General features: G+C 33.7%; 2 protein-coding genes and 1 long non-coding RNA gene across 4 annotated transcripts in view; 2 read left to right on the forward strand and 1 right to left on the reverse strand.

Moving 5' to 3' along the window:
* The window catches only part of LOC136839371 (vezatin-like), a 34404-nt gene extending 32464 nt beyond the window's left edge, over positions 1 to 1940 (forward strand). Inside the window, 2 exon segments of the mRNA XM_067105285.1 lie at positions 657 to 1235; positions 1238 to 1940. Coding sequence (XP_066961386.1) covers positions 657 to 1235; positions 1238 to 1807 — 1149 coding nt within the window. The 3' untranslated portion in view covers positions 1808 to 1940.
* Positions 1941 to 4130: 2190 nt separating this feature from the next.
* On the forward strand, positions 4131 to 4896 carry LOC136839373 (uncharacterized). Its single transcript, XR_010853306.1, has 3 exons — positions 4131 to 4207; positions 4346 to 4415; positions 4595 to 4896. It is a non-coding gene; the product is annotated as an uncharacterized lncRNA (long non-coding RNA).
* Positions 4897 to 5875: 979 nt separating this feature from the next.
* Positions 5876 to 13348, reverse strand: part of LOC136839372 (uncharacterized) — a 225768-nt gene continuing 218295 nt past the window's right edge. For both annotated transcript variants that reach the window (XM_067105286.1, XM_067105287.1), the window contains one exon: positions 5876 to 9389. In XM_067105286.1, coding sequence (XP_066961387.1) covers positions 9299 to 9389 — 91 coding nt within the window. In that variant the 3' untranslated portion in view covers positions 5876 to 9298. The remainder of the gene's footprint in view (positions 9390 to 13348) is intronic.

Genomic DNA, 13348 nt, shown 5'->3' on the forward strand with positions numbered 1-13348 from the left:
CTTTATTTTCTGGATTTTTTCTTCCTGTCCAACCACTCCAGTTCCCTATTTTCACTGTCTTTAGTGTGAATGGCTGAAAATGCCCCTGTGCCTGGTTTGAAAACCTAAATTCTATAAAATCAGTCATGTAATCACTTACTGATGACTTGATTTTTGACAGGAAAATGGATGATTGTAAAACAGCCATAAGACACAAACCAATTTGGATGGCAGATACTGTATAGCATGTCAATCTATGGTTCATTGACATGTATCCTTGAGCAGTTGGTCTTAGGTACCCTGCTTCTTATATCTGTAAATCATCTGAATATACGTACTTGTCTGGGTGACTTTCAGACAGCAAATGAGACCTCTATATGATTACTGGGTTTGATATTGAAAAATTTAAGTTTATTTTTTATTTTTCATCTTTCAGGAATATGGCTTTTTATTTTGAACAGAGTACAGTACCCTGTTTCCTACTCTGCTGATTGGTATCAGACATCTGGTTCTTTAGAGATAAAAAATCAAAGTTAATGCTACCTTCACTACTGCTTTCTAGTTCATAATTTAATAATTTAAGACAATTTCTCAGCTTTATCTGGGAAATAGACATTTGCTATACAGTAGTAATAAAGCTCAAAAATTAATTTAGAATTATTTTGCTTTTCCATCAGGTACATTCTTTTGCTGCCCCAGTACAGCTCACAAAAACAAGAACAGACAGTATTAACTTACACTCAGCTACTACTGAGATTAGAAGTGAAGACAGTAGCCAGAAATTAGGAAATGAAAAGTATCATGATTTAAGAGCAGTTAACTGTAGTTTAAACAAAGAACCAGGTTCTGGTAATCTCCCATCTTTGGAATCTGATGATTATGACAGTGATGATGAAAGGGTAGCAGTATATGGGAACATTAAAGAAGAGTTAAAGAGGGATGGAAAATCTCACGGGACGTGTCCACTATTAGATAGTGATGATGAGAGGTTGGAGGTGTATAAAAAAATTAGAATGGAATTAGATGCTCATGAAAATTTGTATCAACAAGTTAATAGACAAGAAAGAGATAGTGATGATGAAAGGTTAGAGGCTTACAGGAAAGTCAGAAAAGAATTAGAAATGGAAGAAAAGTCATATAATGCAGACAGTGAAGATGACAGTGATAGTGAAAGATCAAATCCTCAGAAAAAATGGGAAAAAATTTATCATTTTCAAAAGGTTCAAAGAATTGTGCTGGAGATTCAGTGCATGAAATTTTAAGTCTTTCAAGCATTGCAGACAGAGGCTCCCATTCAGAAAGTGTGGGCAAGAATGAAGAAATTTTAGATGATATCAAGCTGCCAAGCATAAATATACTAAATATGCAGAAAGTATCAGGTGTTTCTAAAGTTAATAACATTAGTGATTACAGCTCCAAAATTAGTAGTGACAAAGTTATTGAAAAAAGTGCCTTATTTCAGCCTGTAGAGAAAATTTCTGTAGAAAATACTATTCCTGACATAAACTTGAAGTTTGGTAATGTTCCTCACCCATCAAAAGAGTTGCAAGAAGAAACATTTGTTCATGGTGATGATACTGACAGTGAAGATGATTCTCCTCACATAGATTGGAGTACAGTTACTCTTCCCTCTCGCTTAACTGATACATTAGAGGATCGTATGCAGCTGTATCATGGTAATAGTATTGGATTTCATGCTGGTTTAGCTGCTGAAGCAGTAAGAGCATCTCAGAAGTTTTTGTCAAATAAAGAGGTTACAACTGAAACATTTCTTGGTGTTGGTGAAGGTGAAGAAGTTTTTGGAGATGATGAATCAGAAACTGAATGACGTGGAAGTGATAATTTTATTGGATTACTAGAAAGATTTTAGTTTCCCAGTTATTCATATAAGGTACTGTTTCAGATTTGTCTTTTTATTACCAAATTTTAGGATATACACTGTGAAGTGTTTTGAAGAAATTTTAATAGAAAGAACAGATCTGTTACTTTTAACTGGTCAAGGTTGAGAGATTAAAATCTGAGTCTAATAAAGAAAAATAAGCAGTGTTTGTTAACCCTAATGTCTCAAGGGGAGTGATTATATACAATAACCATAAGACAGAGATCGAATACTGATTATATCTTAAATAAAAAAGTTTTTTGTTTTTGTTGTTGGAGTATTATTTTCAATACAGTAATAAGATTGTAAAATTATATATCAAAGTAAAGGTAAAGAAACAAACTTTCTAATGGAAGTGTTGAAAATCAAAAATTTATAATGGAAGCATTAAAACTCAAACATTCTTTAAATTAACATGTATGATTGAATAACAAACACAAGGGTCTTTGCATTTTCATTTCCACTGGTGTTCATGGTAACCGAAATTAACACTAATAAGAATTACTTGAATACATGTAATATAAAAATAGCATAATATGTATTCATGGCTATTCACAAAAATAACATCAAGTAATACACAAACTTTCATTATCCTTCTTGGTAAATTCTCTTGATGAAAATATCTTGTTTTTTGAAGAGAATATGACGAAAACCTGATTGACTTGACGAAAACCTGATTGACTTGACTTAGTTGCCATTGAGATAAGTTAGCCAATCACACCCCTTTACCTCCTAGATGTAAACACTGAATAAAAGGCATAAGTTTAAACTTTGCTGCATTTGTGGGAATTTGACTTCTGCTGGCAGTGATTTAATCTTGGTGTTTTGGAGCAAGAGGGGTTAATATTGCAGATGCTGTGAAGAATATTGCAAGTAATTGGGACAAGGTAAAGATGACAACTGAATGGGGTCTGGGAGAAACTCTGTCTGCAGTTTGTTCATAACTTTTAGAGCTTTGAGAAGGTAGAGGATGTGGAAACTGTGATGAAGAAAATTGTTGGATTAAGCAAGAAGCTAAATTTGGAGGTGGAAGCTGAGGATGTCACCGAGCTGCTGGCATCCCATGGAAAGGAGTTATCATCAGAGGATGTCATTGAGCTGGGGAAGCAGATGATCAAGGGAGAGGAAGAGGCACTAGTCCCAAATCCCAGGTTATTAAGTGCTAGGGGCTTGTCAGAGGGTTTTTCTCATTTGGAGAAAGAGATGGCATGTTTTGAGGCTGAGGACCCTAACATGGAAAGGTTCAACAAGGTTCAAAGAGGGGTCATGGATTGCCTAAAGTTTTACAGGGAGACTTTAAAGGAGAAGCAGATGAAGAAAAGTGTGCAGTCTAGGCTGGACACTTACTTCAAAAAGATGTCTCCAGTACCATCTGCCATTCCTAACCTAGGTAAGGAATTCTTCACTTTTTTTTTTTTTTACTACTGTATATAAAATGTTTTATAAATTGTAATAAATTTGATGAAACTGTTACTGTAATTTATATTTACATATTTACCGTACAGTATTGCATAACCCAATCATTTTTATCATTGTTATCTTTGCAGAAGTGATGCCCAGTCCAGAGTCCCCTGAACCTGTACCCTCTCCAGTTCCATCAGGTAAGGAATTCTTCACTTTTTTTTTTATTTTTATACTTTGTTTTACTGTACTAAGTTGTTTTTACTGTAATATATAATATATTTACTGTTGCATAACCTATTTTTTTCATTATCATTCCAGATTTTCTCTTTGAAAGTAATGATAACCCAGGCTCCCCTGAACCCTTAGTGGGTTTCCAAGGTCCAGCACGTGAACCCTCTCCAGTTTCATCAGGTATTTATCCCCTCATCCCAGTCCAGTTCACCCTCTCCAGCTTTATCAGAAACAGTGATCCCATCCTCAAACCCCAAATCACCAGCCCTGTACCTACTCAATTTCCATCAAGTAAGGAATTTTTCACTTTTTTTATTTTTAGGTTTAAAAATTGTAATTTTTTTAAATTTATTGTTATAAAAGACTACACCTTACTCCTGTTTATTACAGTACTTATTGTATAATATTTATACTGTAATTTATTCTAATTTTTATTACTACAGTATCATTCCAGACTGCCAAGCACCATTACTGACCTCTACTAGAGCTTCCTCATCCTAGCCAACATCTTTCAAAATCACTGAAAGGCAAGGAATTCTTCACTTTTTTTTATTTTATAAATTGTTTTACATTTTATAAAATAATGTAATATTTATACTGTAATTTATTCTAATTTTTATCATTACATTATCATTCCAGACTGCCAGGTCCCTTTACTGACCTCTATACTAGAGCTCTCTTATCCTAGCAAACATCTTTCAAAATCACTGAAAGGTAAGGAATTCTTCACTTTTTTTCATTTTTATAAATTTTTGTACTACAATACATTTGTTTATGAAATACTATAATACAGTACTGTACTGTATAGTACTATTTATTGCATAACCTTGTAATTTTTTCTTATTATTCCAGGCTCACTAACAAATCCACATCTCCACATCCAACAACCTAGCCTGACAGCTTTCAAAATCACTGAAATTAGGTAAGGAATTCTTCACTTTTTCATTTTTATATATTTTATTATATTGTTTGGTATAAATCTGTATTTGATTTATTGTATTGTATAAAAGTGTATTTTACTCTAGTATACTTTATTACATATTGTATACATTACTGTACTAATTTTAATATTTTCATTCTAGATAAACATTTCATGTACAGGTATGCACCTACAGCTACAATATCAAGTAAAAATTTGGAGGCTTTTGGAGGTTAGGTAGTTTTCTATACACCCAAAGGCTCAAAGGTAAGCTTTTCTTACAATTTTCTATGATGTCCCTGGATACGGCACTTTTCAGCTTACGCCGCGCCTCCCGAATGGAACCCCTGATGTAATCTGGGGACTGCCTGTACACTAAAAATAACAGTGGACCAAGAATACTACCTTGTGGAACTCCAGACAAAATAGGTCTTGATTCACTAAAGATCCCGTCCACAATAACTGCTGCCTACCTGTAAGCGAAGTCTTGAAGTAATCCTAAAACATATCCACCCACTCCAAGATTTTGAAGTTAATAAATAAGTGCCTTTGTTTTACTAAATCAAAAGCAGCACTAAAATCTATCTGAGTTACTGCACTCAAAACCCCTATCAAGGCTCCCTTGCAAAGAAAAGTATATAAATTTCTTCTGTCATCAGTTTTTCTTTGTGGAGATCACTGAATACCTTTTAATGCATTTAAATTTAGGACCTGGCTCATAAATCTTTTGACTTCTCTGTTGGCTCTCTTGTAGCTGAGGGCTAGTTTGTTACTCCCTTTCAAGGGGAGAGAATGCTCCTGACTGTGACTCCTCTTTTCCCTGATCCTTTGTTCACTTCTTGTGCAGTGAGGCCAGTTGGGGCACCCACTTTTATGCTACAGATGAAGAGGTGGTGCTTTGGTTGACTATTCATTTAGTCCTCTGGCAGTACAGACTATGGTGTCACTGACAAGGTACTAGCCTTTTTCATGACTGTGTTAGTCCACAGAACAACGGGACTTCTAGAGCCAGTCATTCAGTAGTTTACTGATTCCATGTTGATATCTGAATAGGAGCAAGTCTCCTCCTATCAAAATAGCTACTCAGGCAATTGTTAAATGATTGTTTTAAAGCATAATTTATTCTTCTGATACAAACTAGTCATTTTATGAGGTACTTTTCCATTCTCCTGATCAAATGGGACCTGCAGAATGGTCAGACAACAATTGAGTGAGGGACTTGGAGCCTGGGTGTTCATACGGTGATTGAGAAATAATTTTTTTTTTAGCATGTCTGGAAAGGGAGCTCATGGACCTGATGACAGTCGTAAAGTGATGTTGGTACCAAAAAATAAATTTTGTTTTTAAAACTTTTACTTCATCAGATGAGAGGACATGTAAAATATGGTTTGCATATTAGTTATCTCAAGTTCTCAGATTCAAAAATTAACGAATATTAAATAAGGAAATACAAATATACTTGGTATGATGTATAAACATATATTTACAAATCAAATATAAAGGATCACAATTTTTACAAAAGCATTTAATGTAATATGTTCTTGCTTTGTCAGTCACTACGAAAACGTTATAGATTTTTACATTGCAGGAACTGGTCAGATAGCAAATACAGTAAATTACACATTAATTTACAGAATACATTACTTTAGTTAAACAGTATAAACACTGATTGCAGTCTACACAAATATAATTTACCAATGTGTTTAAGAACTTTTGCCTTTAAAGACAAAATACAGTACTGTGATGAGAATTTTAGTGTATACCAAAGGTAGTTGTCATCCATGTATATAGATAAAATGGAATTTCCAAGTGCTTGTGTATGAGCTTGGCAATCACATTTGGTAATAATATCTATGACCATGTAACCCCACAGGCATTGTTAAGCCCATTTCCTGTCTTTGTGCTCTTTATTTAGATTGGTGGTCAACTTTACTATACAGTTTGCAATATTTGTTACACCTGGAATGTTTATTCAAGTATATTTAGTGTAATACATTCTAAGTTAATATGGAAAAAAGTTCAATCATCCCATGTTTTATCAGTTAATCATTCTCTCCAACTAAAAGCTCATAATTTCCTTGATTTCTGTAATTACTCATAGACTTCTTTTGTCTGTCAGTTTTACAAGGCAGCTTTATCACTGGATACCTGGATAAGTACATGAAAGCTATTTATTTGTCAATAAACAGATGTATTACTTGTGGTCAATAGGCAATTATTGGTTATGGGAAAGGAGATGACTGTTCCACAGTGATGGCCTTGTTTATGTGAAATACTATTGGAGTACTATACAAAAATGTATGAACAAAAAACAGAAACTTACTAAATACTTATTACAAAAGGTCAGTGTGACTCACTCACCTTTAGTGTGTAAGAAATAAAAAAAATATCCATTACCTATGGTATTCATTGTATAATCAATCTTTGTTGGAACAGTTGTTTAGCAAACAGATTGTAATTTAATTCAAATATAATTTTTCTTCTGAGCACCTCATTTTATTTACTAAATGTGAAAAGTTTCACATGAATAAAAATTATATTTTTATAATTACATTGTGTAATACTTTTATATATACAGTACAATATTTATCAACAGTGAATAAAGTGGGGGTATGAAAGGGATTGCATTAACAAAGATCAATTTAATAAGAACAGTTCTGTAGACTAACAGCAGTGCTTATAAGTTACTAAACAGTCAAAACTTTCTGCAGATTCTAATTTTGTTGTTCTAACAATCAGTTATAAAACTAATGGAAAACAAATATTCCTTTACTGCTACAATCTTAAGAGATTTTAGATGCACATGAATGCATCACAAGCCAGAAAGTATAGATGAGTTAGAGGATCAGCCATGATAACATTTGGAAAATTATACTTTTTTTTTTAGTTTTGTTGAATTACAACTGAAATAGATAATACAAATGCCATGCAACAAGTAAGTCAACATTGTAATATGTAATATCAAGTAATATGGTTACAATTTTGTTGCATTTTGTGCCATTATTGCAAACATTTTCTCCCCAAGTATTTTTTTTTTTTCACCAAATTTTATGATCAGGCATTGTAAAAATTTGGCATATCTGAGTCATTAATATAACCTTTTCATATTTGTAAAATCAACCACATAATGGAGAATGTATGAAAAGCCATCTATCCTTCATTCACTAAGCACTTGTTTTGAGTAATAAAAAGAGAGCTGTGGTAAATCATTAAATCTGAGATATAAGAAACATAAAAATACAATGTTTGTAATGAAACTATTTTTTTGGACATTCAAAAGTATAATTGGTATAAATATTGTATATTTTAAAAAATCAATCTTGTCCATTTTATTTCTGTAACACATTCTATGACACGTAGTTATTTTATTATTATTAAGATAGTTTAACCAGACCACTGAGCTGACTATCAGCTCTCATAAGGCTGGCCTGGTAACCCTAAAAAAATGTCAAGGGCATTGATAAGTGGTCCAAATTGAAAAAGGGGAAATCTACAAATTAAGTTCTGTGCATATCAAAGGCAACTGAATTTCATGGACTTGAACAAGAAACCAAAAAGATTAATTTAGTCAATGGACAACAGATATTTAGAGAATATATATAGTATATAAGTGTGTTTATCTAGAGAACAAAAATTATTTGTATTAGCTGATTGTTGTGTATTTGAAGGGGTATGAAAATCAAACAATGAACCACTTTAGTACTGAATTTTTTAGTCTGGAAAGAAAATGGCTACCATGTGTTGTTCTCTTTCATAGGAAGTTACTTCCTGAAAAAGAAAGATTGTATCATGTTGTGCTGGCCTTATAATTGAGTCAAGGAGACTGGTTTATTATATATTAGAGTAGCAGGTTCTGAAAATGATACAAGCTGTTCAATCAATGCACGTGCCTGTGCACAGGCCAATGATTACTGTTAATGATGCCCAAGTTTTTTGCTTGGTTACAGAAAAATATACATTATGGAACACCAGCAGGTTATGATGTTTTAACAGCATCTTAGGCTTTTTAATGAGATATGTTAATTTTTTCAATGTATGGAAACCTAGTTACTTGTGGTGGAAACTTTGCCAGCTACCAGCTTTCCCCTTATTACACAACTGGTAAGGGGATTAGCCCTAAACTAATAATTTCATGTTGCTGGATTAGTTTCTAATCAATTTGAATCCCACAAAACTATATAGTATTTTGTGATAATCAAATATAAAACATAATTTCTTTGAATTTCAGCTCAAACACACCAAATAGTACAGTACAATATTGAACAGCATACAATGTAGCACTGCATTACTTATTGTTAAGATACATTAAAAATTCCCTAATTCTGTAATTTTTTAAAGTGAAACAGCTTTATCTTTAGTAAAAATTAAAATCTTTCAAACTAATTTTTCAGTCTTAAATACAGAATAGTATTTTTAAAATTATATAAAAACTCAAAGTTTTATAAACAATTGTATATAGAATGTGTTTCTGTTTTGACAGTAGCATACACTACATTATGTAATAAGTTATTTCACTGATAGAGAAATATTCCCTTGAAATCAACAGCAATGAATTACAGAAGACACTATCTTCTAATTATATGTTATAAAATAATGCTGTAACATATGACAAAAACACTGTAACTCAATCACATATAGAACATGACACTTGCAAACCAATTAATTGTAAAAATTTACATTTCCATATACATGAATTGAAATCTGGGTATACACAAGTAAACGTAGTAAACATACAAATTGATACATATGGCCTTTATCGACTAGTTTACTGTCCATAGATGAAAAGGCTTTCATCCTCCCTTAACTAATTTTAGAAATTAACTTCTAAAATAATTGCTTTCAACTGCTTGCATCATTTTACCATATTTTTCAAGATTTTGGCTGTTTCAAAGTTTGGAGGTAGCTTCAGAAGGTGCTTTGGTTGGTTGCTTCCAGAGACGGTTATAGCGTTGAGTGGCTTCCCTCTCCTCATCTATTCTGTTTAATTACAAAAGATAGTTAATTTTTTCATTTAAATAGAACGTTTATAATGGTTTAAGTTCAAAATACAATGTGCTGGAATGCAACTTAAATAAAATGATTCTTAATTGTGAAATAAAATGATTCTTAATTGTGATATAGTGGGTTAAAGTGGCTTTTCCTTAGCAACATACATTTCAGGCTGTGATATCTCCTGCCTACATGAGTCAGGGTAGAAGAGACTCATTAGCCTTAACAGGCAATTCTTCTAGGAGAATGACACTGAAATCAAACCAGAGGTTGGTAAGCAACCCTTCTAGGAGAAGGTTACTTTGTATATGAGGCGTCCGGGGGTAAAGGGGCGACATCACCAAAACCTGATTTTGAGTAAAATGCGTTTCTAGTTGACCTTACGATACCGGACATTTCTCTTGACTTACTACATCCATGTTTATATGTATTTTACTCATCTTGCCTAGCCATATTTGGAAAAACAAAAAAACAACTGTTGTGTTGGAAAAAAATCATAACATCAAAATTTGCATATCCCAGTATGCAAAACAGTTATGAAAATAGGAAAACCCAAATTTTTTTTACATTTTTAAAAACTTCTTTGTTCACCATAAATACACTTTGAGCCATTTCATTATAAACCCAAAAACAAATTTTTTATGAGTTTTTATAGATTGGCAATTTTAACATACCACATTTACAGTATTTTTCCCTCGGTTGGTTACCACATTTACAGTATTTTTCCCTCGGTTCCCAATAAATGGTTCATAGATTGTCGACCATTTAAGACTACCATGCTGGTGCGCTACGCGGGCTGTAGTTGGTTGAGTGCGAAACTATAAACACAGCTGGATGAAAGGGAGCTGCTCATTGGCTCGCACATCATGGCCATGTTTGCCCTTGACTTCCCAGAGGGAGAACATGAAACCAAGAAATACACATGAAAACCTGTAGACTGCCACCCCTGTGTTCAATGGTTTTAAGGGTCGATATTGCTTGGCCAGTATGTGGAAATCATAGAAAATGGATTTCTCTGTAATTTTCTAGGACTAACTCAAAATTGTTGATTCAGCAATGTCGCCCCTTTACTTCCGGACGCCTCATATGTACTCTTAAAACTTGATTTGCCAACCTTGGACTGTGCATTAGACATTATACCATGGCCTTCCATGGTCTTGAGCTCTTGAGTTTGATTTCCCTTGCTTGAGAGTACAATTAGGCATTTTTACTCCATTTTTGTTAGGCATTTCTACTCCATTTATGTTAACTTTTTTTTTTTTTTTTTTTTTGACGTGTGTAGGACAGGTTGATGAGAAAGCAAAAGATGCTTTGTGGATTATCAGGAAAGCACTTTCTTCTTTACTAAATCTTGTCCTTCAGAGCTGTCAAATTTCTAAATCCATCTTGACTGTCCTCCATCCATTGATATGGCAACCTGGCAGGTTTCTTTTGTGCCTTGCAAGGTATCCTGCCTCCACCTTGTCAACCAGTTACTCCAGCACTTTTTGTAATGACATATGGTTAGTTTTACACATTTTCCTAATGTAAATGTTGTAAATAATGGAAATACTGTTGTTGTTGATTTTACTGTTTATTGTTCTGTTGATTTTTACTACGTTGATGATGATGTTATGAATCTGGTATTTAGATTTGCTTCTAATTTAATGTTTGTAATATTAATTTTTTGGGGGAGATACTGAACTTAACCCTAGGCCTTCTATTCATTACTGTAAGAAAAATTGCAGAGTACTTTACTAAAATATTCGAGGCTTGAGGTCAAATTTTTTTATCTCCAGAGTTGTGCCTGTAACTACAATGTGATGTTATGTGAGACACATGTAAGCAGTAACAAGTCAAAGGTTGAACTTTTAATCCCATGGTTTGAATGCCCTGACTTCATATATTGTCTTAACATCCCACATGCAGAAGGTATGACTGTATACACTAGGTTCAAATGACCATCAATATTATTATTATTATCATTATTATTATTATTATTATTATTATTATTATTATTATTATTATTATACATTATTGTTATACCAGAAAAATAACTTTAACATTTACACATTTCATTAGGGTTTAAGTTGCCAGAATATACACAGATGAAAATGCTAGCGGCATAAAAGCCTTTTCCTACAATTTTTCAAATTTTCACAAAAAAGTTCGAAAGAGTAGGGCTTTCATATGAAACTTAGTTTAAATCAATTGATTTTGACTTTTAATTTTTTAAAAAGCAAGTTCCACAATGTTTAATATAATCCATGTACTGACAACTCTTGGAGAGGATTAGTATGGCTCAGTTACAAGATTCAAAAGCTACATTCATTATTTGTGGAGACTGCAGTGTAAAGCACAGTGAATGGCTAAATTCCACTGATCAAAATAGATGGTCTGCTTTTGAGTTCTGTGCATCCTCTGATATTATCCAGCTAATTGAGGAACTCGCACACATTTATGGAAATAGGTTAGACATCTTATTCACAGATGTTCATGCAATTAAGTCCAAGGTATGTGAGTATATAAGCATTTCCGACCATTGTGCCATTGAGATGGACATATCTGTCAATCAGTCTATTCCTCATGCCGCCATTAGAAAAATACCAGTCTGGCTGAAATGTAGAGACAATTGGGATTGCATTATTGGAGCTTGTCAGGCACTTAATATTTCAGATGCTACATCAGATCCAAATCTCAAGAGTTATTTGAATGAAATGCTGATGGCTATTTTATTAAGGTATGTCCCTAGAAAGGTCATCAAGATCAGGACAAATGACCAGTCATGGTTTGATGATACATGTAGATGAGCTTACCATGACAAACATACCAAATTCAATACATGGAAACAAAATCACTCACATGAAAACTACACCATTTATGTTGAATGTTGGTGTACTGCGAATGGACTACAGTATACCATATAGCTGAGAGGAAATTACAACAGATCCTTAATGAGAAAACTGGAAGAAATTACTCGGCCTCATTTGTGGCAGACCAAACTGGCATCTTCAGTCTCTGGGTCATGCTTAGCTTTCCAACCCACCACTACTCACAGATGATGGTGGATTGGTCACTGGCCCTAGGAAAAGGCTAAACTGCTTCTTCAAGCTTTTGAAGCTAAGCAATCAGCTGAGGATGTCCCTCTCCCTGATACATGTCATCCTGAACCTACTCTTACAAAATATGCATTTTGCTCCCAGCAAAGACAGTTCTTAACAATTTTAATAGCTGGGACAGAGAAGATCCAGATGCTTTCTTCCCAATGTTTTTAAAGAAAGTCTCTAGTGTGTTGTCTCCCAAGATTAGCAGATTCTACAAGTTTTTATGTCAACATAGTATCTTTGCTGATGAGTGCAAGCTTGGTAATACAGTGCCTGTTCCAAAGAGTGGCCTACCTGCAACCTGCAGTAACTACAGTATCTTTGCTGATGAGTGCAAGCTTGGTAATACAGTGCCTGTTCCAAAGAATGGCCTACCTGCAGACTGCAGTAACTACAGACCAATTTCTGTTCTTCTCCCTGTGCTCTCCAAAGTTGCAGAAAAAACTAATTTTTTAGCCGCTAGTATACAAGTATGTGGAATCCAAATGACAGTTAGCTAATAGCCAATATGCATAAAGGGAGCAATTAGGTACCTGTTATGCTCTTTTAGATTTGACATGCAATTTGCAAAGACCCTTAATAAGGGTTGTGAGTGTACAGTAATTCAGATAAATTTTAGTATGCTTTCGATTGAGTATATTATAAGGAAATTATTTTTAAACTTCAAAATCTTGGCATGGGTGGATATATTTTAAGATTATCACTTCAGTTTCCTTACAGGTAAACAGCAGTGAGTTCCTGTTGATGGGATCTTTAGCAAACCAAGACCTATTGTGTCTGGTGTTCCACAAGGTAGTGTTCTTGGTTCACTGTCTACAAGTGATATGGCTGCTGGACTGGACAAAAAGATTGTTCAATAAGCCG

This window comes from Macrobrachium rosenbergii, chromosome 6 (genome assembly GCF_040412425.1).
Source record: "Macrobrachium rosenbergii isolate ZJJX-2024 chromosome 6, ASM4041242v1, whole genome shotgun sequence".
NCBI lineage: Eukaryota > Metazoa > Arthropoda > Malacostraca > Decapoda > Palaemonidae > Macrobrachium > Macrobrachium rosenbergii.